The sequence below is a fragment of the Castanea sativa genome, chromosome 12 (assembly GCF_040712315.1).
Source record: "Castanea sativa cultivar Marrone di Chiusa Pesio chromosome 12, ASM4071231v1".
Lineage (NCBI taxonomy): Eukaryota > Viridiplantae > Streptophyta > Magnoliopsida > Fagales > Fagaceae > Castanea > Castanea sativa.
Genome location: NC_134024.1, coordinates 46,541,269 through 46,567,827, shown reverse-complemented (window position 1 = coordinate 46,567,827; position 26,559 = coordinate 46,541,269). Strand labels below are relative to the sequence as shown.

Here is a 26,559-nt window from a genome sequence, read left to right as displayed (position 1 = left end):
GGAAAACTGCTAAAAATGAAAAGCAAAACTAAATAGAACTAAAACTAGCTCATGCAAAACTCAACTAAGGCTTCCAGTGCTCTTAAGAGCCCATGAAACTATGGTGTACACAAAAGACCCATTAACGTAACACATCCTCCTTGTCAGCAATTGGAAACTTGCAATGCTACAATTGGATCCTCTTAGAATAGATTAAACATTTCACCTTAAAAGGCCTTGGCCCTTTATGGCCAAGATCTATTCTTATGTTCCTTGGGTCCATATCTACCATGGACTGGTTTCAGATCTAAGCCCATTCGCACTAAAATAGTTGGATCGATTCTCATGGCTAGAGCTCTAGTACCCAATGGTTTTCTTCTCTTGTCTTCTGAACATTGGTGTTATCACTGCAAGGATGGGCTTTCTCTTCTACATCTAAAATTCCCCTTTTGTGACTTTCATGGCTTTGAGGTGGATTTTTGGAAAGCACTAGATACTTGTTCTTTTTCAGTTGTATTGTTGTCTCTCTCCTACCTATAAGGTTGTTAATTTTGTATTTTTAGCAAAACAATTGTCATACTTTGGGTCTCTCTCAACATTTACTTTGTAATTTTTTTTTTCATATTAAATTTATGCTTTTTTTAATAAAAGGAAAAAGAAATCAAATCAAGGCACCTACTTTCTTTTTATTTTTATTTCATTTTTGTTCTAACTTGCCCATGCTTAATATTTCCATATGGAACAAAAAAAATATTCCCAAAATTTTGACTTAGGGCTTAGTGAAATCCCAATCTCTCAACCCAATATTGTCCAATTTAGTGATGAAAACCAAACTTATTATAAAGTTAAGGGAGGAAACAATATTTTAGTCTTAAAAAGAATGAAGAAAAGTTTAGCTCTTCTCATAAATAAAATTTTATTTTTAAAATTTTAACTCTAAAACAATTTAGAGTTATCTGTTTTGGTCATTATCACTCTGTTTGTTTTGATAAAAAAACATTTTATAAAGATAATTTTTCAGATTTTTTAGTATTTGGTAACATCAGAAAAAATGAGTCAAATAAAAACTATTTTTGGTCAATAGAAAAAGAATGATTTAATTTTACAGATTGTTTTCTATTAAATTATTTTAGAAAAAGCTAAATTAGAGAAGTTTGGAAATTGTTTTTCAACTGATTTAAGATTGTTACCAAACATTGAAAGATGAGATAATTTTTTTGAAAATAATTTTTAAAAAATGACTTATTTTTTAGAAAAATATTATTGTTAAAACAAACAGAGCGTACATGTTAATTTATAAGACTATTAATTTTTCCTTTATTTAAATAACTTCTTTTAAAAAAAAATTATGTAACCAAAACTACACGTTAATGGACATTTCAAATTTTCAATTGTCCTAGAGTGGGTTGGCTTTAAATCAATTTTAAATTAGAGCTATTATGTGACCGCAATCAATTTAATTCATTTTCACAATTATACTACATGACAAATTATGATTAATTAGACGTCACTTTTATAATTATGGGACTTTAAAAAATGGGTACGAAGTTAGTTATAAATATTTTTTTATGGGACTTAAAAAAAATGGGTACGAAATTAGTTGTGAATTTGAGAATGTATTGAAAGAAAAATTTAGAATAATAGTAATGAATAATATATATTTTGAAGACCAAAACAGAACATATAGACCGTTCATTGTAGTCTCTGGAACCATCCGGACCCTTTGATTAGTTTCTACACTCTTTAAACCCTTTTTCTCCGAACACTCTAGAACCCATCTTTCTCTTTGTATCTTGTCCCTCTCTCCACGCCATTAAAGCCCCACACCCTCTTTGAGATTCACACTCTAAACACACACACACACACACACACACACAGTCTCTCTCTGTCTCTGTAAGCTTAGAATCTTTCTTTTTGTCTCGTATCTCTCTTTCGTTTTTTTTGGAAATGGATGAGGACTTCGAAATGCCGACTGGGGCTGACGAGATGATGAACATGAACGAAGTCGACGATTTCGATCTCCCAGAAGACACTCCTCCCATTCTCAAAGTCGGTGAAGAGAAGGAGATCGGTAAACAAGGGTTGAAGAAGAAGCTTTTGAAAGAAGGTCAAAACTGGGACACACCTGAAAATGGCGACGAGGTCGAAGGTGGGGTATTTTGTTTTTTTTATAATGATTGTTTTGTGTTTTTCGTGGTTTTTAAGGAATTGGGTTTTTTTCTTTTTCTTTTTGAATTAATGGGTTTTTGTTTTTTGTTGTTGTTGTTGTTGTTGACTTTAGTTCATTATACGGGGACTTTGCTTGATGGGACACAGTTCGATTCGAGTCGTGATAGAGGGACGCCTTTCAAGTTCACTCTCGGACAAGGTGAGTGAACAAGCGATTTGAGTTTTTTTTTTTTTTTTTTTCATTTTATTGAATTTGGAAATTGGGTTTTGGTTTTTGAGATTGTATGAGCATTGTGTTTTGGGTTCAAGTTGATTGGTAGATCTATAATAATAAATAGTATGTTTTTTGAGTTAATAAGTTGTTTATAAAAGGAAAAAAAAAAATTGTATTGGGATGTTTCATGAATTGTGTTCTAGCTCAAATGATATCAAAATTACATGTGTTCTTTTTAACCATTCTATTTATTTATATTTGGAATTTGGGTGCTGATTGTTTTGATTGTATGAGGCATTGTATTCAAATTGGAAGTTGAATTGGTGTGTACTAGTAAACATGGTTAGTACCTCTATAATAAGAAACTGTTACTTTCTGAATTCTGTTTGAAATTTTTTCCTTGCTATGAAGTATAAAAAATAGCATGTTTTGGGTAAATAAGATGTTAAAAAAAGAAAAGAAAAAGAGATGTTTTATGAGTGAGTTCTAGCTCAAATGCTATCTCCTCTAAGAGCAAGGTGGAGGGTGAGGTAGTTGATTTAAAACTGTGTAATTGCCAATAAGGAAAGAATAAGAACTGTTAGGATTTTTCAAATTCAAGACTCTGTGTGAGAACAAAGTGATTTAAATCGATGGAACAAAAAGAGTAGAGGAAGATTAAAAATAACATTAAATAGAATTAGTAAAACAATCCTTAATTAGGAATTTGCTAAGAGTATTACTTCAAATCAAATAGAATGGCAGAAAAGAATACATGTGGCTGATCCTAACTTGTCTATTGAGGATCCATAGTCGATCCCAAAATTTTAGGGTTAAGGCTTGGTTTTTGTTGTATGAGATGAAAGTAGAGTTGAATTGTTTCTGCTAGCTATTAGTAAAATTCCATCTGTTGTGTTTTTTTATGGTCCCAAAGAATATTGGGTCAGTGGAAATGAAGACTCTATTTTTCAACTTTCAAGAATTTGAAAAGGAAATAAAAGGAAAATCATACACACACCCCCAAGGAACAATAAGGGAAAGAGATAAGGGTAAAATCAATTAAGAAATGAATTTTTAAGTGAGTACAAGAGACACCAAAATCTAACCAGTGAAGGAAAATTCAGGGTACTATTGAACGCAAGATAATTCAGATAGATGGGGCTGACAGCAAATATATGGGACAAAAAGGACAGAGCTTGCTTCAGTTTTCCAGATTCTCCAAGCTTCATCAGTATTGTGTATTTTGTGTGGTTAACCAATGTTTTTATTTTGGGGAAAAACTACTTCCTCCCCCATAGTATAAGGGTAGTTCACAATTCCCACCCTTATCTTGGAAGCCAACCAATTTCCCCCTTTATGTTTGGAAAATGAGTAAATACCCCCACTCCGATACCTCAGTTAAATCCAACAGAATCACAACGATTACAAATACAATCCAAGAAAACAATGCAATTCTCAACTTTCTCTTCTTTGTGGTGTATGAGTATGACTAATAATTTCTTTAAAAGCTTCCAATTGGATTTAACTGAGAAAATAACGTAATGGTGGTATTTGCTCATTTCTCAAACATAGAGGGGGAAATTGTGAACTACCCTAAACATAAAAGGGAGAAAGTGCTTTTTCCCCTTTTATTTTTATGTTGATACCCCGGCATTCTAGGAGTGTGGCATTAGTTTTTAAGTATTACCATAACGAGTGGTTGTGCTGGATTCTGATACCTGTGCTTACTTTGAAAGTGGACAATCACCCTAAGAATCATTGATACAGACATGGATATGAGTCATATGACAACATGAGACACCACATGATAATTCTTGAAAAATTAGGACACGACATCTTTGGGGATATAACAAGGTAATTTTAGTTTTTAAAATAGCAACTATTAAAAACATATATATAAAAATTATTTTACGTAAAAGAATTATATTTTTTCCAACCTAGAGAACACACTAAGTACACGTATGCAGTGGTGTCTCATCTGACACGGGACACGTTGAGAATTTTGTAGTGTCCGTGCTTCTTAGTTGTATGTGGATAGGCGGTGGATCAATAGAACAGTTTCTCATGTACATGCTAGCTTTAATCCAGCCATGATGCACCAATAAATGAGCGTGATTGCATAATCCAGCAACATGAACATTGAAAGCTGATAACAGCCCAATATACATTGTTTTGCACAATATTAGTGAATGGTTAGGTCAAATTTTGAGTTTTTCCCTTGTTCCTTCGTAAATGTCCGTTTCTTGCTTTCTCTCATTAGGCTTGGTGTGTGCATGTGTCTGTGTTCTAATTTTAAACACCCCCCCCCCCCCCCCCACCCCACACACACACAAAAACTTTAAAAATAATTGGTGAATACTGATGGAGAAGCTATAGATGCAAAGGTACAGTCAAATGTGGTGGCTCAATACCAGTGTGCCACTGATGGAATATTATGCATTGATTGGAAGGTTGAGCTTAGGCCATGGAACATGCTGAAAGTAAAAATTAAAAAAGAAAAAGAGGTAAGTCTGTGGAATATGATGAGACCATGTCAAATTGGATGGATGTTTTGGTACCCAGAAATAATTAAGAGATCAATTATATGGGGGGATTCATTTTTCAGTACCTTTGGAGCTGATAATGTTCAAGGGGTAATGTGTCTGGCTTGAGGCATCTTCCAATCATGTTCTCACATTATCAAACCTTTGTCAATGTTTAGTCCACATCAAGCTCTTTCATGATCTGTTATAGGAAACAGTTAATTATGTGCAGACCTCTTTCAAATGAGGAAAGAGATTTAAAAATTGCTTTGCCTTTGTTAAAAATTACACAGTTAATTATGTGCGGACCTATTTTTGTTGCTAAATGATTACCATTCTGTGAAGAAAAATACAAGGAAGTATATCCTTTTGTGTTTCCCATTATAGTCTTTCTCTCTATAATACCTGCTCTTAATTATTTTAGGATTGCTTGTAATTTTACTCTACAGCTTATTTAATTGCTGTCTATGAAGATTGGCCCCTCTAGTTAGTCCTTGTTTTGTTTTTACATGATGTCATACTGGTGGCCCTTGTTGAAGATTATAGATTTGAACTTACATGACATTCTTTTTGGTTGTGATGGCAGGACAAGTAATCAAAGGATGGGATCTGGGTATCAAAACTATGAAGAAAGGTGAAAATGCCTTATTTACCATTCCTCCTGAGCTAGCTTATGGTGAGTCTGGATCTCCTCCAACCATTCCTCCAAATGCCACTTTGCAATTCGATGTTGAGCTGCTGTCTTGGACTAGTGTCAAGGACATATGTAAGGATGGTGGAATATTTAAGAAGATTCTCACTGAAGGAGAGAAATGGGAGAATCCAAAGGACCTTGATGAAGTGTTAGGTACAGTATACTTTTTAAACTTTTTTGAATTTTTTTTTCTCAATTGTTGTACTCTTTTAAGTGACATTGTTATAACTGATAATTCCATCTTTATATCTTTTTTTGATAAGTAATTCCATCTTTATTTCATTGCAGTTAAGTATGAAGTTCGCCTTGAGGATGGAACCCTCATTGCAAAATCTGAGGGAGTTGAATTCACCGTTAAAGAGGGTATGTTACTTGTACTTCTACAGAACTAAGACCCTTTGAGGTCAATGTTGGTTTTGCATATTTAATTTAATTTCCACTTATGAACAGGTTGTTTCTGCTCTGCACTGTCCAAGGCTGTTAAAACAATGAAGAAGGGGGAAAAGGTGCTTTTGACAGTGAAGCCACAATGTAAGTTGTCTTCTTGAAGTCTGGTTATATGGAAGCCCTGTATTTGATTGTGTTTTTCTTATTTTGTTGGCTATTTGTTGCAGATGGGTTTGGGGAAAAGGGTCGCCCAGCTTCTGGTGATCAAGGTGCAATCCCACCAAATGCAACACTGCAGATAACTCTTGAATTGGTATCATGGAAGACTGTATCAGAAATCACTGATGACAAGAAGGTTATAAAGAAGATCCTGAAGGAAGGAGAGGGCTACGAGCGTCCAAACGATGGATCTGTTGTCAAATGTTAGTGTTAAAATTTTTTAAAAGTAAATTTGTTCTTTTACCTATGCCAGATTGTATGATTCCTGATGAGTTCCATTATTTTGCATCTGGCAGTGAAATTGATCGGTAAACTGCAAGATGGTACTGTATTTTTAAAGAAAGGCCATGGAGATGGAGATGAGCTGTTTGAATTCAAGACAGATGATGGTAAAAACTGGAGCCACCCTTTCTTGGTTACTGATTTTGTTTACTTTTGCGCTGTGTATTGACTGACTTGAGGACTGGATTTGTTGGTAGAGCAAGTTATTGATGGGCTTGATAAAGCTGTGATGACAATGAAGAAGGGTGAGGTAGCCCTGTTGACTATTGCCCCGGAGTATGCTTTTGGGTCGTCTGAATCCCAGCAGGAGTTGGCTGTGGTTCCTCCCAACTCTACTGTGTCCTATGAGGTTGAGATGGTATCTTTTGACAAGGTTAGTTATAAGCATGGGCTTTGATTCAGTTGTAAAGACATTTTAAATTCATTTGGCTAAGTTATAAAATTGTGTGGGTTTTGAATTCAATTTATCATAATGGTTTTTCTTTTAGGAGAAGGAATCATGGGATATGAACACTCCAGAAAAAATTGAAGCCGCTGGTAAAAAGAAGGAAGAAGGAAATTTATTGTTCAAGGCTGGTAAATATGCAAAGGCTTCCAAGAAATATGAAAAGGTACACATTACAAGGAGCTTGTGACATGACAAGCAGTTTTACTTGAATCACTGTTTTTGGTTGTGATATGCCCTGACTAAGTCCATCTTTCATTTGCGTAGGCTGTGAAGTACATCGATTATGACTCAGCCTTTGAAGAGGAGGACAAAAAGCAGGCTAAAGCATTGAAGGTTGCCTGCAATCTGAACAATGCAGCTTGCAAGTTGAAGTTAAGAGATTACAAGGAGGCTGAAAAATTGTGCACCAAGGTTATATACTTTGGTTTAATGTTTTGGGAGTGTTTTGGCATTTCTTTTAGTCTATATTACATTTATACTAATTGCTTGTGAATATGCAGGTGTTAGAGCTTGAGAGTAGAAATGTTAAGGCTCTTTACAGAAGGGCTCAGGCATACATTCAGCTGGCAGACTTGGATTTAGCCGAATTTGATATCAAGAAAGCTCTTGAGATTGACCCTGACAACAGGTTTGTGCCATCTCTATTTCTGGAATAGTCCAAAATTGCTAACCGTTATAGGTCTTGTTCAAAATTAATTTGGTGCCCTGTACACGATCATTAAAGACTGGGATAAGACTAAATATACACAAATTTCCATTCGCCCCTCTGATTTGTTGCTTTTTTTATGTTGAAATAGGGATGTGAAGCTTGAGTACAAAACCTTGAAGGAGAAGGTTAAGGAATACAATAAGAAAGAGGCCAAGTTTTATGGCAACATGTTTGCCAAGCTAAATAAGTTGGAGCCTCATGAATCTGATGTAAGTAAATTCTGCATTTACTACCATACTTGCTGTGATGAATATATTGGGGCCGGCTGTGTTGCTTAAACTTGTGTTGTCTTATATATGCAGAAAGCTGCAGCTAAGGAAGCTGAGCCAGTGAGTATAGACAGCAAGGCATAAATGGAGTGACACAAACTTTGACTTCTTTATTATAAGAGTGAATCCCTCATTTTAGTGGTTTCCTGCTCTTTGTTTCCCTTTCATAACTTGCTCTTTGCATAGAGAGGTTGAAATGAATTTTCTGTACTGGGGATTATTGACATAAATTTTTATTTGTGAACTCTTATTAATAGAAGAAACTTGTGATGAACTAATGTTTTATTTGTGAGGGTTGTGAATTTTTTTTTTTTTTTTTTTCCTTAGGATCTTTTTTTCCTTATAGTTTTTTACTCTAGTTGGTATTGAAGGAAGATGAAAAGGTGAGAGGAAAGAAAAGATGAGAAGGACAGAAAAAATGGAGGGAAAAATAATTTGACACTTTATATCCAAGTGTTTGGTAGGAGAGATGGGATGATGGAGGATGAAAAAGTAAAGTAATTGTTATATCCTTGCGTTAAATTGTATTCAATTAATTAAAAACTAAAATAGTACCTCCGACAATTGTTCTTTCAATAAGAAGGTCAAGGACCAATGTAGTCGATATTGAATCGATACCGGCTGGTATGTATTGTACTATTACGCATATCGGTATTGAAACATTAATGTTTTATATTGGTTTAAATATTGGCCGTATCGGTTATGTATCGGCCTATTTCGAGCAATATCGGTCGGCACTAGGCGTATTGGCCGGTATCAAAAATTTTTTTTTTTTGTAAGTGCACAATTGCACCTGGACTCAAAGACAACTACGAGCTCAGGCCCAATGAGCCTTAGACAATAAAATTTGTAGAGCGTGGGCTTGAAACCTAGATTAGAAGTGCTGAGAACTTGATAACGGGCGAAGAGTTACAAACGCCTATAGATAACAAAAGATAACTGAAAATAGGCCTCCTCGGACGTAAGCCGAGGACCACTTTTGTATTATTGCTATTTCTTCCTTAAAAGTTACAATTCTTAGTTTCTTTCTTTGTTGTCGATCCCCCTTTTTCTCTGGCCTCCACCCCCCTTAAATACTTTCTTCCCTGATACTTTTTGGACAGTGACTAGAAGTTTCAGCCCTACTGTTTAGGAGTCACTTCCCCATTAATGCGGCCAGGGAGGTAGGTGCAGAGCCTTTAATGCGGAGGTGGCAGCCTTTGCACTTGATATTTTCTTTAACACTGGTGCATCTAGAAGGTTCAGGGTGTCCCCCTTTAACCATTAGTCTTTCCAGAGTTATGCTTTGACCTTCATAATGAAGTTTTGAGTTCTCTTGGGTTCGTCCGAGGAGAAGTTCGTTCTCGGCAGTACCCTCGGATCTTCGGCGTATGGGCCAATTCGTAGAGTTTAATTCTGGAGCAAGTCGGCCCTCTATGCTACAGTCCAAAGGCCCATATGCCCATTTGGGTCCTTTTACCCCCCACACTTTTTTTTTTAATTTTAGTTTTGTAATTTTTGAATTTTTGTTAGGGAGAATGGTAACTTATTTGCATTAACTTATTAGTATTTTTTTTTTAGTATGCAATGAATAATTAAGCTTTTTATTTTTTATATTATATTTTTATTTTTTCTTTTAATTAATGTTAAGGTTTAAAACTATGAATAATTTGTTTTGAATTGAGGTATTGTTATATGGTAAATTTTTATATTTATTATTATAATACACACACACACACACACACACACATATATATATATGTTTATAAATATAAAAAATAACGGTAAACTCAAAACAGTACATCGATATTGACTGATATCGAAATATATCGTTCAATTGGTCAAACCGGTACAGTCTTTGATACGAGATTGACTATCTTGTTAAGGAGCCTTGGGGAGTATGTAATTAACTAGTTATTAATACAAAGAATATGGTGGGTTTAGTGGAGGTTAGCCAAAAAGTTTGTCTTTAGCTTGCTAGCATCTGGAGTTTTAAAATTATATTCATTTTACACTAAAATCATATTCATTTTATCTATTTCTTTCTTTTTGTTGTTTTTTCTAAATATTTTATTTATTGTAGCACATTATTTTACAACTTATCTTACATCTCATATCTTATTTTTCACGTCATACTTAATACTATTTATTTATATATTTATTCATTTCTCTCTCTCTCTCTCTCTCTCTCCTTCTTCTTTTTCTTCTTCTAAGCCAGCAAACCCCACACAACTAATCAAATAAACTCAACCAGCCACCTCCACAATCAGCCCTTGCCATTGCCACCACCAAAATGATCCTACCATCACGCACAAAACCCACAACTCACCAACTGACCCATGAATTCACAATCAAACAACTCACAACCTAGAATCATCAACCAATGTCGATCCACCTCATTTTTGCCGTCAACACTGATCCATATACACAACCAACATAGAGAGAGGCCCGAACAACCAACCTCCAATAGTCACCACCAACATTGAACCAACAAAAACCAACTACTGACAACTAAAATCGCAACCAACAACACAACCCACTATCCACTGACCTAATCGCCAATTCACCTAATTGCCAGTTTACTGCCACCTAAAATTGCGAGCAAGAGAAAAGAAAGGGTCAGAAGAGAGATGGTAAATAAAAAGAGTTTTTGGGTCAGAAGAGAGATGGTGAACTCTACAATAACTTCTAAATTTAAGAAATTAGTGTAGCAAAGTTCTAAAAAATTTTAGGAATACGCCTAGATGTAGCTAGGATTTTGGTGTTAGGGGTTAAAAAAATAGCATTTTGGGGGGTTTTACACCTCTGGATGTTAATGCTCTTATGTTTCATGTTTTTCACTTTAATTGAATGCATTTTGAAGTTTGATTGATTTTTCTAGAGACAAAAAAATATTCCGTAACAACTAAGGTGACAAGTAAGTTGATATTGGTAGGTAAAAATGTAACGTTAGTTGTGAGTGTAGATGAGAAAATTAGTAAAAAATCGATAACTCAATTATTGTAAAAATGTTGTAAAATTTGTTATGTCTATAGCATTAACCATCTATTAATGGATGATTAATGCCCTTGTCATGTCTTTATTCTGACTACCATATAAAAGCAAGGCCAATGATTAGAACTTTAGAAGTTCTATTGGTTCATCTTCGTGGTCAATATTGCAATACATAATCAATTATCTTATTGTGCCCACTCTTCTTTGTGAGCTTTCTTCCTGCTAGGGTGCCATTGAAAGTTCTTCATTCTTTTAACCTTCCCTTTTATATTTTCATTTCCCTTCACTTCTCCTCTCATTAGTTCCCTCATATTCTCTATTCCAAACAACCCAACCCCCTTTCTCCTTTCCTAGTATTGCAATGTTTGACAGTAATTGATGGATATCAGTACCTTTTCATATAAGTTGAGTTTGACTTTACTGCATTTGGTGAATTCTCCACACCCTGATTGACTTGCCATGCCGTCAATCCAAGCTACCACTAACCCATCTTTAACTAGGTTTATCTGACACACCATAATTTTCCTAATCAAGTTATAAATTCCAAGGTTTAAACTAACAAAATCAGAAAGTTAAAATTAAATTTGTACAGGAACAAATTCTCAAATTGTTATTTTCCCATAAAAAAAAAAACATAGATTCTAGACCTCACAAACGGATCAAGTTGGGTTGAGCTAATAATAATAACAAATAATATGATCATATATATATATATATATATATTTTGCATTCCTTTCAATACAAATAATAAAATGCTCAAAAATAAAATTTAAATAATACATAAATTTTTAAATTTACATAATTCATAATTCAACTAATCCTTACCATAAAAAAAATACTAAATGTTGTGGATCATAAATTTTTTTGTTAGGTTCATCATAAATACTAAATGACGTGGTTTAATGATAAAAGTTGATTTAAAAGCACTCATAAGAGATCGTGTCCATTAAAAAGAGTTTAAAAATTTGAGTGTAATTCTCTTTCCACTAAATGAGAACATCCAACTTTGCAAATTGCCTTCAGGAAACAATTTTTTTATTTTTTTATTTTAATTTCCCTTATTTAAAAAACGGCTTAGGTCAGGTATAGGTTGACCAAACATTTCAATAGGTCAAGTACAAGTTCATCTGTTTTCCTTATTAATTGGGTAATCCTAATTTTTAGGGGTGTGCAGCCATCCCGTTAAAACGAACTTGAACTAACACAACCTAGTTAGTCGGTTTTTAAGGGTTGGTGGGTTGGGTTGAGTTGTGAAATTTGTTTTTATAGTGGGTCAAGTTAGGTTTGAATCATAAGATTTACAAATCCACCTAACCTGATCCAATTCACCTACATTTAATGTACATTTAAAATTTTTAAAAATATATTTAAAAATATATCTTACAATTTTGTTATTTATTTATTTTTTTACCTCTCTTCCTAAATAAAACTCAGTTCCTAAGTTCTCTTCATATAACTTGGGTTGATTTGGTGTTATACTTAGGTTTATTTGGTTATAATTTTGCTCTTATTTGTAATGATGTAGTTCTAATTCTCAATTTAATATTAATAATAGTAATTAAAAAAAAATCTATCTAACCCATAGATTCAATCTGATCCACATGGGTTAGATTGGGTTGGATTAAACCCTTATGATGGTTTGGATTTTTTTAAACCCATAATAATAAATTGAGTTGAAAAAACCATCCAATCCAATCTAACCTGACCCAGGTTAATCCCAGTAATCTCCCTTTCAGCCCAATAATAATAATAATAATGTAGAAACTTTTATATTTTATTTTTTTTATTATTTTTTTTATGTATAAGCAGAAATGACAAAAACACCCTCCTCTCGAAATTGCATGAAAGAGCACTAGGGTTTCATATTTAAGCCCAGACAGTGAGGGTTTTAACATTTAGAGAGAGAGAGAGAGAGAGAGAGAGAGGGAGGGAGGGAGACAGAGAGAGAGAGAGCACTTCGCTGCGGGGCCAAGATGGGTAGGATCTTCGATACCCTTTACGCTCTATGATCTGATGAAACTTCTGAATATTTGATATCCTCCATTTTCTCAGGATCCAAACATAAACAAAAAAAAAGCAAGCTTTTTTTGTGGGTATATATATTTTTTTCTATCTCTCATGGAATTCCCACTGTTTTGTTTGTTTTGTCAGGTATCTCAAGAGACTCTATGCACAAGAGACGTGCCACTGGTGGCAAGAAGAAAGCTTGGAGAAAGAAGCGCAAGTATTTCCCTTTTTCCTCTATTCTTATATATATATATATATATATATATATATATATGTATTTGTGTGTATAATATGTATGATTGTGTTTATATTTAAAGCTATTGATATCTTTTATGGATACCCATTTGGGTATTTGTTTGGCTGCTGGGAAATCTGGGAAAACGAAGTCAATGAAAATGTGGTATAATCACTGATGAAAATGTTTTATTGGTACCCATTTGGGTATTAGTTTTTGGGGGTCTTTTAGATGTCAAGGAAATCTGAGATGGGATTTTGCCTATTTTTGGTCTTTTATTTTGTGATAACAAAAGCTGAACTGGTCCATTATCGTTTGAATTTTGGCATCTTGGACTTTTGGCGTAGAGATGGATGGTATATGCTTTTTTAGTTAACATTATGTTGGTAGATAGCATCCTTTGTCAGAATCACTTATAAATTTGCAACACAGGAATTATAATGTAAATGAAACTGTTGTAGAATTAGGATATTCAGTATGTTCTGACAATTAGTGCTGCAATTTGTAATTTTTGGCATAAACTATAGCAACTTAATTAAAATTGAATGGCTAAAAATTTCTACTGGGTTGAATTTAGCTGTGGTTGTTTAGATTTGGATTTATTTCTGTTTTGATCCTGACATGTTAAGATTTGACAACTATCAAAGTAATTGTGGAGGGGTTCATTCATAAGGAATTCTCTCTTCAATAACTTTTATCAGCCATTGAATCCTGTCATTTCAACCTCAAACAAAGAATCAAGAAAATATTTTAAAGGTGATCTGGGAACTTACCTATGTGCTAGGTGCCTATAGGAAGAAATTTGTCTTTGGTGTTTAGGTGAATGCCTCTTCTCTGTGTATTGCAGCTGGACCAGATAGTCCCTCAAGGAATGTTTTTTTAAAAAAAAAATTTAATTTAATTTTTTTTATAGCTACAATGGGAGGTGAATTTTGTCCATGTCATGTATATTTTGTTCAGTAAAATTATATTAGAAAGTGGGGTTGGGTAGGTCCCTTCAAGTCAAACTAAGCCTAAAACCATTGGGGGAATAGACAATTAGTTCTGAAGAATGTTTGCAACTCCAATTTCTGATATGCGTTAATTGATTTTTACCAATTGTTTTTGGCTTAGCTAAGTTGAGGTTGTCCACCTTGTTGTCTTCATAATCCTATCATTTGATTGGTCTGTTTCATCTCTTCATCTACATATGCATTTTGCGGGGTTAGACGAGTTCTAGCCATTCAATATTATTCTTGTTTTTTCATTATTTGTACCAGCCCAATATTAAATGTGCCTGTTAGCCTTTGCCATACTGATGATACATATTTTCAATCATTAGATGGTAGCAAAGCTATCAGCTATGATGACTATTTGAGTTGATATTTGTGGTTGGAAAAACCTCCAACATAGGTGAACTTATTGGTTGGTTACCCAAACTTCACATTGTTGCAGGTTTCTGAGCACTATATTATGAGTTCTTACACTGTTCTCTGATGATGCTTTAATCCATGCTCTATTATGTTTTTATATAATTTTTGCTTATCTAATTCTTTATTGGTTTATTAAGGTATGAGCTTGGTCGCCAGCCAGCAAATACGAAGCTCTCAAGCAACAAGACAGTAAGGAGAATCCGTGTGAGAGGTGGAAATGTGAAGTGGAGGGCCCTTAGATTGGATACAGGGAATTTTTCATGGGGTAGTGAGGCTGTCACTCGCAAAACCCGTCTCCTTGATGTTGTTTACAATGCCTCAAACAACGAACTTGTTAGGACTCAAACTCTGGTGAAGAGTGCCATTGTTCAGGTGGATGCAGCTCCATTTAAGCAATGGTACCTTCAACACTATGGTGTTGATGTTGGTAGGAAGAAGAAGGCGACCACTAAGAAGGAAACCGCAGAGGTGATATATGATTGTGAGATTTTATTACAAAAAAAAAATTAACCATATGTTTGTCTAAATGTTGTTTATGAATTTAGCATTTTTTGTCTGGTGGTATCCATTAATTGTGATATGTCAATAGGCCTTGGTCTATTCACCTTCACTGTGCTCTATATTCCTCCTTTGCCAGTCCCAAAAAGAACCACTATTTGTTTGATAAGTAAGAAAAGTAGCATTTATATTGTAGTTAGAGGCATTTAAATTTTATCCGAACACATAAGATATAGCAAAAAAAAAAAATGATATATTCATTGATAAATGCCTTTTGTTTCCTGTTTTTCTCTGCTGGTGTTTAATTTATACGTTTCTTATTTAAATTAAATTAGCAGTCTGTGTTGCAGTAATTGAATTATTCTGGGCCTTGGTAATTATTTCTGATCTTTACATGAATTCATTAGCTTTTATATTGGTATAAAAAAGTATGTGTTCTAAAGTGAGTATATACTATGCCCATTGATGGTAAGCTGGTTTAACTGAATCTACTATACTACTGCACTTTTATAATTTAAAGTGGATTACATGATTGACTTAATGTAGTACACTTCCTCATAATTGTTCTGCCTTTTCTCTTGCTTGTCTAAATGTATTTTTTTGTTAGGGTTTTCTACTTTTATTTCACTCATTCTATTAACCTTTTCCCTTCTCATCTCATAATTATTGGAATTGAATTTTATAAATTTCTACATGATAATATGCCAAGCTCCCTTAATGTATTCCCCCATCAAAATAATGTAATTAATAGACAGTACTAATAATCCAGGTGACACCATAGAGAGCACATGCCACTCTCCTGTCTTTTCGGCATGTTATCCACTTGATGCATTCTTTAAGTTATTAATTTTATTCTGTCCATTCTGATTTTTCAGTTTCCAAAAGAAATTTTGACATTTTTTGTTTTTGGGCAACAATTGTAGGAGGGGGAAGGTGCTGCTACAGCTACAGAGGAAATTAAGAAGAGCAATCATGTTCAGAGGAAGATTGAGAAGCGCCAGAAAGACCGTCAACTTGATCCGCATATTGAAGAGCAGTTTGGTTCTGGTAGGTTGTTGGCCTGCATCTCTTCCCGACCTGGTCAATGTGGCAGAGCTGATGGGTAAGCCTAATTAGACTGAAGGTTTCTGAAATTGCCTTTGTTATGTATTTTTTGTTTTACCAATAGTTGAAACTTTTTTTTTTCTCCTGGTAGGTACATATTGGAAGGGAAAGAACTTGAATTCTATATGAAGAAACTCCAGCGGAAGAAAGGAAAGGCTGGTGCTGGTGCTTAATTGTACTGTGTTAGTGTTTTGATGTTGACCATATTGAATCTTTATTTTTAGGCTATAGCTTCCATTGAAGAAGAGGCTTTTGCTAAGCATTTTTGCTGTTACCTGATTGGTGACCACTTGAACGATGTCAATTGTTGGGGCATCATCTCTTAGAACATTTTTGGTAACACATTGGGTTTAATTGTTTTATTATGGGGCTTTTATTTTTCTCTACCTGATGATTGTTTGTGGTTGCTTTGAAGTGGTCATACATCCTTCTTAAATAATAAGATTAAATCGAGAAGAATAATGTGATAAAGAGTGTGATAAATTCTTGGGGAAGAAAGAAACTATTTTATCATTTAACATCTCTGGAAAATTCCATCAAATCGAAGTGATATTGGAAACACATGGGTTTAGTTAGTCACACCTCAGATTCTCGTAAAAATATATCATTGGGGAATCACGTTACTATTATTCAAACTGGTATGAAAGGTATATCTGTAAAGTGATATCAAGTCTATATTATCGACAAAAGAAAAAAGAAGGTGATATTAAGTCCGTGCTTGGATGGAAGGTGCAGCTGTTTTGTACAAACTTGTGTCAGTTAGTTGTGTGAAAGGTACGGATTTGGATAATCCAACACCAGTGAAAGACTTGCTAAGGAGATTAAATTATACATGCCAAACCTCAAGGGAAGGCTTAAATGGATTAATTCCAAACTGTGTTGTAGTTGAGAATAATGAATAGCTGGAAGTGCAACCATCTGCTAAGGAGGTTAGTTTCTCTCCCCCCCCCACCCCACCCCCCAAAAAAAAAAAAAAAAAACCCGCTAAGGAGATTAAGAAAACAAAATTCATCATGGAGTCCCACAAAGCACCGAGTCTAGATAATTTATCTCATTATTCTTTAACCATGATTCGGATATCATTATGTAATTGTTGTTGCGTCTAGTTTCATCTCTGAAGGATTCATGCTGAAGAAATTTAATCATACATTTCAGTTTTTGGACGTAATATAAAAATATGTTTATGAATTTGATTCCTAAGGGTGACAAAGCTGCTATGGTGAACCATTAGACCAATTAGTCTTTATAATGTCTACATGGCTATTTTCAAAATCCTTGCAATCGATTCAACCCCTTTCTAGCCAAGTGATATCTCAATGGCAAGTAATGCTTATTCCTGGAAGAAAAATCTAGGATAATAGCTTAATTGCTCAAGAGACCATCCATTTCATGAAAAGGAAAAGGGGAAAAAAAGAGAGAAGAAAATGGTGGATTGGTGTGAATCTTGAGATGGAAAAGCCTTTGATAAGCTCTAGTAGATGCTTTGGATTTTCAGATGAATGAATAAGATGGGTGGAACAATGCATAACATAATTTTTTATATCCTACTTAATGGGGCCTCTATATATATGTATATATATATATATATATATATATATATATATATAGGAGCTCAAACATAAATTACAAATAGTCTGATAATACAGTAGAAGTAGGGGCCAGTTGTTGATGGACACATGTCTATCGGGCAAGCTAAGGTCTTCTGAGCATAATAAAACATTTTGACAAATGTGGATGAGCCTAACAAATAGGAGCCGCTTCAAGATGTTTCTGAGACTTTTTTTTTTTTTTTTTTTAATTTATTTATTTTTGAGTGTTGAACACTCTTAGAATGTGTTTGGATCCAGCGTCTAGCGTCCACGTCCACGTCCAGCCTTCAGTTTTTTTTTTTTTCCTTCCCAGTTGCAGTTGTTGACCAAGTCTTTCGTGAACAGTGCATTCGTGCACTGTTCACGGGCCCACAAATTTTACTTTTCAGCCACTTTTTCATTAAAAATGGGTCACGCGGTACTATTCACACATTTTAAAATTATTTTGCTACAGTGTTTTCAGTTTTCAGTTTTCAGCAATAAGTTCTATCCAAACAGACTCTTAGTCTCATTTGTCTCTTCCTTATAACCATTCTTCATCTACATTAGCATCTGTGTCATGATTATCATAATAAGGGTCATTATGGTCAATTAGAAGAGGATTAGGTAGTTCCCAAAAGTCATTATGTAGCCATTGTTGTCTATAAGCTTTTGGGGTACTTGTGCCCATTTCACATAGAATTTCCGTATTGAGAACTTCTGTTCTCCTGAGAGCTTTTTGACAATATGACTAGGAGGGGTCCATATGCGCATGGAGGGAGTCATCTGAGTTATATATATTAGATCCCTTGTCTTTGTTTTTGTTTAATTTTAATAGTTTAGGTTCTTCTTCTCCATAGAGTTATTTTGGTCAGTTTAAAGGCATCAAAGTTCATAGCAAGAGCCTTCCAATTTGAAGATGATTTTTATTATCTTCATTCACAAAAGTTAGGAGGGACATGAAGCAGTGAAGTTGTGTTTGCAATGTTATATGAGCGCGTGAGGTCAAGTTGTTACCTACTTAAAATCCTCCATCTTTTTCAGCAGAAACTTAGGCAGATTTGATTGTTTTAGGTTGGCTGCTTGCATGAACCTAAAGTTAAAGCCAAGTTGCAACGTTGGAAAACAAAAATTCTATCTCAAGCTGCAGCCAACATTGCTAGACAAAAAGCAACTTTCATTTTGTTTTGGGATATATCACTCCACTCTTGGCTTACTCCTGTGTAAGATGGGTGTAATATATCTTTTGTAATGTCAAATACCTTCTCAAGAAAGTGGGTATCCATGTATTCACGGCCAGCCATTCAGAGATACAACTAATAAAGCTACAAGAAGTTACAGTTCCTAATTCCTAAGAAAGCCTTCGTTGTTGATATGAAAAGTACCCAGTTGGTTGAAGTGTGGAACAGAAACAAAAGAATATAAGTCAGTAGTCACATATCGTATAAAAGAGAGGAAGGGAAAGCAAAGCTTGAAAATAAAAGACGAAGGCAGACACAATGCAAAGTGTACATTTTTGTTTGAGATTCGCTTATTTTTATCTGGTTGATAGTGAAAACTTTTTAATATCTAATATGTGGGTTTATTTCTTGAGGGGAAGAGTCCACCACAGTAGCTTGCTACTGTGGCTCTTAAGCGTCGCCCAAGCGCTGCACTGTAGCTCGGGCCTGCTGCACCCCACCAATTCTAGTTCAAAGTATTACAAAATTTGGATGTTTTAGAGCATTTCCAGCAACTTATCTAAATTTTTGCACTAATTCTAGTTCAAAGTATTACAAAATTTGGATGTTTTAGAGCATCTCCAGCAATTTATCTAAATTTAAAATTTTTGTACTGTTTGAACAGTGAACAGCAATTTATCTAAATTTTTTACCTACTTACTTTTTCAAATACATTTTTTAACAGATTCTCTATCATTTTTCTTCATCTCATTTAAATGTTATTTCTTCATTCATTCTTTATTCATTCTTTATTCTTTTTTTAACAACTACACATCTTCCAACATTTTTTTATTCAATACCTGATTATTATAATATAAAAAACATTTGAAGTATGAATAGTAAAAGCTACAGTGTTCTCTATTTGGAGAGAAGCACGGTAGCAAATCTAATCTAAAAATGGAAATGAAGAATCTGTTGAAGTGTGAACAGTGGTGTTTTTGTTCCAAAAAATAGATAAGAGCATCTATTGGAGATGCTCTTAGTGACGATAATATTTGTGCAGGTTCTTGTTTTACTTTACAATTTCTACCTTCTTACCGAAGTGGATATTATTCCACTAACAATTTGGGAGAACTTTGGGGTTAATGTATATTTCTTTTTTTGATTTAGTTATTTTTATAATTATAAGTATACTTATTTATTCATTTAATAAACCTAGTGGAGCTAAGTAGTCAGAATCGAAAAAGTTATTATATTATTATTGTTATTATTATTTTCTCTCTTTTTTATCTATTGAATCAGAGATTTTTATGGTTGAACAATTGAATTGGTTTTTACTAAACCGGTTGAGAGTTTGTTCTCCCGATTGAATTGGTCCGATCTGGTTGAGGGTTTGTTCTTTCAATTGAATCGGTTCAATCTGATTTTTAAAACCATGGTATAAATTATGCATAATACTACTAAAAGATGTACCTCTCAAATGCAATGGCAAAGCCATAATTTGATTAATATTTTTGAACTTGTAATTTGATTACTCAAAATAAATCACTGTAAAATTGCTAATAAATATAGTAATACATCTTGAAAGTTCTATAATGCCTCGCTGTATTGATTGCTTTTAGAAAATTATGTTGGATTTAAACTCTATTTGAATTCTTTATCTATTATTCTAATTATTTAAAGTTGACTTTATGGCGGAAAAAAAGAAGAAGAAAGAAAAGCCCGAAGTTTGAAACTTTGAAAGAGTCGATCATTCTAATTGTTTAAAGTTGAGTTTATGGTGAAAAAAGAAAAAGAAAGAAAAAAAACTCCCGAAGTTTGAAACTTTGAAAGAGTCAAGAGATTGAGAGTGAAATGATTAGCGGAGGGATTGAGACATTGTGGATTATTGTTGTGTTTTGTTTTGAATAACTTTAAAATATGTGACCCACTACTTTGAGTTGAAGTGTAGTGAGGAATATGCATTTTATATAAACTTCAAAATGTTGTAATATGGAAAAATTGAATTTTAATTATTGTAAAAAACCCATATGCGTCCTAAGTTAAATGAAAAAACTTAAGTATAGTACCTTAAGTGCTATTCCTTAAGTTTATCTCTTAAGATTCTGTCATGTAACTACTTAATTAAAAAATATACTTTCATTCTTTAAAAAAAAAAAAAAACACTTTCATCCTATGGGAAAAAATCTACATGACAGAATTTTAAAAGAGAAATCTAAGGAACAACACCTAAGTACTGTAACTAAGTCTTGTCCTAAATCAAATTATAAGTTCTCTTATTTATTTATTTAAAACATGTTATACTTATCTCTCTGAGAATTGGATTCCATGACATGAATTGAGAAAAAAGTATTATTTTCTCCAAATTACTCTTATTTTCTCTCTCTAATCTTATTTTGTGTGTCTGACACCACATGTGAGGAGTAAAGCTAAAGATATTGAAATTTGAAATGTGTAAACAAATTTGAAAGTTTAAGTACACCTTTAAATTTAATTTTAACTGCACTCTTGTAGTACATTTAAAAAAAAAATATTATTCTCAACTATCTTTCTATTCTTTTAATGAAAATATTATTGTTTAGTGGGTTGACACTATTGGCTTAGATATGTGAACTAAAGATTTACATATTAAGCTAAATAGCTTTTATAAATTTTAATTGCTCTTAATAATTTATATGAATTTTGACTATTAAGTGCGCGCACATACATACACACGCACACACACAAACGCATATATATTTATATATTATAAAAATTTGTGATAACCCCGAAACGGTATACCGAAATTAACCGGTACTGAAATATTTCGTTTCGCCAATCAAAACGAAATGATTTCCGGTATGGTATTGACTCTCCTGCCTCTCGCTCCCCCTTGGCTTGATCTCTGTCTAATGGAACTATTAGTTGGTCTTAATTACTATAAAATTGTTATTTTCTCAAAAAAATATTAAAAATAATAATAGAGGGGAAGAAAATAAATATTAGGCAAAAGAACAAAGTTTGGAAATAAACTTGGCTTTAGTTTGAGGTTATAATTTCACTCAACATATTTTTATTGAATGTAAATTTTGATAAATCCACCATTGAATTAAATTTTCTTCTTAAATCCACCATGTTTGCAAAATTTTCAGAAGATCAAAGATCAATAGTTATATCATCAATCAAATATTTAAATTTCAAGTTTTTGTAATATAAAATTATGTATAAAAAATAAGTTTATAGATTGAATGCTAAATTACATTCAATAAAAATAAAATTTGACATGTATATTAAGAATATAAACAACTTGTAATTCAATACTTAGATTTTAAAAATATTTATTCATTTTAATTTTTGTAGTGAGAGTTGTAGCAGTTGTGATAGTATTACTATTAAACAGACAAGCATCTTTATACGAATTGTAAAAAAAAAAAAAAAAAAAAAAAGAAGAAGAAGAAGAAAGAGACGCCAACTGCATTGGTAATTTGGTATGCTTCTCAGTTTTCAAACACCTTGGCATCTTCCTTCAATGTTAAGGTGTGAGGTGTGACAATGTCTTTACTCTTGCAATTGCCTGATCAAATCCAGTCCTTCACACTCTCACTAAGCATATTAAAGTTGATTATCATTTTATTCGCGAGCTTGACCTTCAAATTACCAGTGCTGATCAACTCACAAATATTTTTACAAAACCTACCATCCCCTCGAATTTGGGAGCTTCAATCCAAACTCATGGGGCTGCTCCCTATTACTTTGTGAGAGAGAAGGGTGGGGGGGGTGGCTCCCTCAGCCAAGCCAAAAGCATTGTCTGCAACTAGTTATTTAAGCTCAACAGTGAAAGAACCTGTTGCTAAATGACACACCGCTTTGGAAATGATTTTCTCAATTGAATGTCGTTTTTATGTTGAGGCAATAATGATTGTGTCACTTAATATTTTGGGATCTTTTGGAATTACAGTTTGTTATGTATTTGTTTAATTTTCCTTACAAAATAACCCAAGTTTAAAATAGAAAAAATAAATAAATAAAATCAAATACCATGATTAGTAAAGTATAAAATAGAACACAAAAAGTAAGACATATGATTTGTATTCTTTGGGATGTGGCAATCTAAGATTCAGCACTAGAGACTGCATTTTCTCACTCTCCCTCAATTCCTAATCTACCCAAATCCTTGCTATCCAAATGCCTTAACTGCTTTCATCATAACAACATCATGACTACCACCATCCACAACTCCAACCACCATATATTGCTATTAAGGCAACCCAAAAAATAAAATAAAAAACACTAAACCAAGGGTGAAAATGGGCTTTTGCCCATTTCGTGCAATAAAAAAAAAAAAAAGCAATTTGCCAATTTCTCAAACTAATTAGGGAAATACTCTTCTTTTGAAACTCGATTTTCTCAATATTGGGTTTAAAAAAAAAAAATTTCTAGAGCCCTATAGTGGCGTTTTAAGGACATATAGTGGCTGGAACTTGAGTTCCATGAACTCGAGTTCCATGCAAGTTTTTCTTTTTTTTACCTATAACTTGAGTTTGTAGAGCTCGAGTTTCAAAGCGCCACTATAGGCTCATTAAAACGTTACTATAGGCTTCTTAAAATGCCACTATATGGCTTGACTCAATTTTAAGAAAATCGAGTTTTAAAAAAGGAGCATTTCCCTAATTAATTTGGGAAAGGGGGCAATATGCTAATTTTTTTGCACGAAATGGGCAAAAGCCCATTTTCGCCCTAAACCTAGAGCAATGAAAGGAAAGGCAAAAGAAGGGGAAAAAGACAAAATCAGAGAGCCAAAGGGTAAGATTCAAACCATTTTCCTCTCTTTTAAGTATTTTTAGCACATTCACACCAATGTACCTTGAACCCAAATGACACACTCCCAGGTACGAAGATAGATACAGGTGAGACCCAAAAACCAAAACCAGCATTAGCAAACCCATCTCAACGACCAAGTGAGGCCGTGAGGGGGGTCGAATGAACAAAAATATATAGGGAAAACAGAACAAAAATAAATAAAGAGATTCTTAAATTGAATACAATCTCGGGTTGGGTCTAACCTGATCTGGTTCACTAAACCCATTAAAACAAGAGACAATGCCCTACTAAAATCCAGCAAGCTAATTTTAAATAGTCGATAATCATTTTCATTTGAAACCAATCTATAACCCACTATTAAGTCCACTGTAGACCAAGTAATTCTTTCCCTCAAAAAAAAAAAAAAAAAAGTCCACGGTAAGATAAAACATGGTTTTTTAGTGGAGTTTGTGGTGTGCCTTTGTATAAAAACATTTTCCTCTCCACCTTGTGTGTGTTTGTTTCTTAAATTTTTTTTAAAAAAAGTCCACTGTAAAATAAAAACCCAAACATAACATATAGTCCATCATTTACTCACTTTCTAAAATTTCACTTGAATTTCACACGAAACGTAAATTAAACATTGATCTCTCAATTAACATAATTTTATCTTGGCCCCCATGCTTGGCACAAATTATACTTTGATCCTACATTTTGCATAATTTATAAGTTTGCTCCCATACTTTCGCATAATTACATTTGTAATCTCACACCAAAATATATATTTTATATATATATATATATATATATATATATATATATATATATATATATATATATATATATTTAAAAAACCTCTAAAAGACACACTTTAGGGTTAGTTTGGTTCAGCTTTTTCAAACTGTACTTTTTGAAAAAGTGGCAGTTTTAAAAAGTGTGGTACAAAATTGAGCTTTTTGAAAAAGTAGAGTTTTTAGTAAAAGCTGTCAAAATGTGCTTTTTGAAAAAACTGAATATTTGGTTAACACTTAAAAAAACTGTAGTTTGAGTTATAAATTACCAAAAAGTATACACACACACTCGGAGTATTAATATTAATAAAGGATTCCTTGTTCGGGTTTCATTATTTTGCGTACTAAAATATTCTCACACAAATTCTTAAACTCTAAAAAATAACCCTATTTTTTTAGTTAAATAATTTTATATTTAAAAATACAAACCAAATAAAAGAGTAATTTAATTTTTTTTTCGGTTCCTAAATTTTAGGCTTTCAAAACTTTTATCAACTCAAATATCTTAAAAATTAGGACACTATCTCTATCTCACTTTTAAATATTATTTCACTAAACCCAAAATAAAAAATAAAAAAGAGCCTCATTGCATGTGCAAAGCGCGTGTGATGAGTCTATTGTGTGTGTGTGTATATAATTCTATGTTCAAATTACCTTAATAATAATAATAATAATAATAATAATTATTATTATAATAATTATTATTATTATAGGGTCAATGGGCCCCGTAATATGTGTTGGGTTGGTCCAAGAGTATTTGTTGGGCTAAAGGCCCAATCTTAGGACATTGAATGGTCCGAGAATGTGTAAATGTCAACCTACGAAGCGATACTAATAGATAAAGAAGTGACATCTGGTCAAACATATCTAAGAGTGTGGTCTGAGGAAGAGTATGTCCTCAACTATGTAAAGCCGAAGTAGGAGAATAGTTGGTTAATATCCATAGGCAATATTCTAGAAGATCTAATAGGTAAGGGTAAACACGGTAGATGTAGAAGATAAGAAGAAGGGCATTGGAATATCTAAAAATAAAGCTGTTACCACCGCCACCTCATTGAATGCCCTGCAACTACTTCTCTAGCCGCATTAATGGGGAAGTGATGCCTGAGCATCAGGGTTCAGCCTTACAGCTGCATCTAAAGACTTCAGGAAAGTGGAATGGGACAAGTATCTAGATTGGTAATCTGATCTATACGTGGAAGATGGGGTGAAGGGGGTAGATGATATAAAAGGAAAAGGAAGAAGCTCAGAAAAAGGAGAGGAAAACAGAGAGAAAACATTGTATACATCACCATCCTTAGTTGTAATCTATATTTGAAAGAGATAATACAAATCATCCTCGGCTTGTGTCCGAGGATAAAATTCTTTCATATAAACAGTTCGTTGTGTGTAATGTTGTGATCGAGCCCATCATTTTAGTTACCTAACATCACTAGAACCTAGATTTCAAATTCACTCTCTACAAATTTCATTGTATTGGGCTTTTTTGGCCTATTCCCTTCCCATTATGAGTTTGGGTGCAAATTGTGACCTTACAATTATTATTAATGACTTCTCAATAGTAAATGACTCTTTTAATTTTTGTTAAAATGGAATACACCATCATTATCTTAAAACTTAATAATTTTAGTTGTATAAATCCTTTTTTTTTTTTTTTGATAAAAAGTTGTGTGAATCCCTGCAATAAGTTTTTGTTGAGACTTATATTTTTCTTTTTGTAATTATTGTACTCATTAATTATTAATAGTAATGACTCTTTTCAAATAATTTTTTTTCTCTTAATATATATATATATTTTTTTTTCTCTTAATATATATATATATATATATATATATTACCAAAACTCAGAGAAAATCTAATCAGATTTCAATTAGATTTTCAATTTTGTGTCACGTGTCTCATTTAATTTTTAATTTTGTGCCAAGTGAATTATTGAGTGTAAAAATTTAAGAGTCCAAATCCAATTAGATTCTAAAAATTGAATTTCAATTGGAGTCCAATTTTTCTCCATGTGTCCATTTATTTTTTTTAAATTTTTGTGGCAAGTGAATTATTGGGTTAAAAAACCAAAGAGTCTAAACCAATTAAAGTATAAAACACACACACACACACACACATATATATATGATGAAAAACCATTATATATTTTAGAAATGTATGG

At 33.2% G+C, this 26,559-nt stretch overlaps 2 protein-coding genes across 2 annotated transcripts; both read left to right on the top strand.

Moving 5' to 3' along the window:
• The first annotated feature begins 1,664 nt into the window (after positions 1-1,664).
• Positions 1,665-8,145, top strand: LOC142618234 (peptidyl-prolyl cis-trans isomerase FKBP62). Its single transcript, XM_075791140.1, has 13 exons — positions 1,665-2,128; positions 2,261-2,347; positions 5,450-5,710; positions 5,846-5,920; positions 6,008-6,088; positions 6,172-6,366; positions 6,460-6,552; positions 6,643-6,818; positions 6,934-7,056; positions 7,158-7,304; positions 7,394-7,521; positions 7,691-7,811; positions 7,905-8,145. The coding sequence occupies exons 1-13, from the start codon at positions 1,927-1,929 to the stop codon at positions 7,953-7,955; spliced, it is 1,740 nt and encodes a 579-aa protein (XP_075647255.1). The 5' UTR covers positions 1,665-1,926; the 3' UTR covers positions 7,956-8,145.
• Positions 8,146-12,693: 4,548 nt separating this feature from the next.
• LOC142619289 (small ribosomal subunit protein eS8-like) lies at positions 12,694-16,486 on the top strand. The gene is made up of 5 exons (XM_075792348.1): positions 12,694-12,821; positions 12,996-13,068; positions 14,636-14,966; positions 15,920-16,098; positions 16,192-16,486. The coding sequence occupies exons 1-5, from the start codon at positions 12,818-12,820 to the stop codon at positions 16,271-16,273; spliced, it is 669 nt and encodes a 222-aa protein (XP_075648463.1). The 5' UTR covers positions 12,694-12,817; the 3' UTR covers positions 16,274-16,486.
• The last annotated feature ends 10,073 nt before the right edge of the window (positions 16,487-26,559 follow it).

Excerpts from the sequence above, each read along its gene's own strand:
- LOC142619289 (XM_075792348.1), top strand. Across the intron at positions 13,069-14,635 it reads GCTTGGAGAAAGAAGCGCAA|GTATGAGCTTGGTCGCCAGC; the intron begins GTATTTCCCTTT and ends TGGTTTATTAAG. Across the intron at positions 16,099-16,191 it reads CAATGTGGCAGAGCTGATGG|GTACATATTGGAAGGGAAAG; the intron begins GTAAGCCTAATT and ends TTCTCCTGGTAG.
- LOC142618234 (XM_075791140.1), top strand. The coding sequence starts at position 1,927 with ATGGATGAGGACTTCGAAATGCCGACTGGGGCTGACGAGATGATGAAC. Across the intron at positions 2,348-5,449 it reads CAAGTTCACTCTCGGACAAG|GACAAGTAATCAAAGGATGG; the intron begins GTGAGTGAACAA and ends TTGTGATGGCAG. Across the intron at positions 5,921-6,007 it reads TGAATTCACCGTTAAAGAGG|GTTGTTTCTGCTCTGCACTG; the intron begins GTATGTTACTTG and ends ACTTATGAACAG.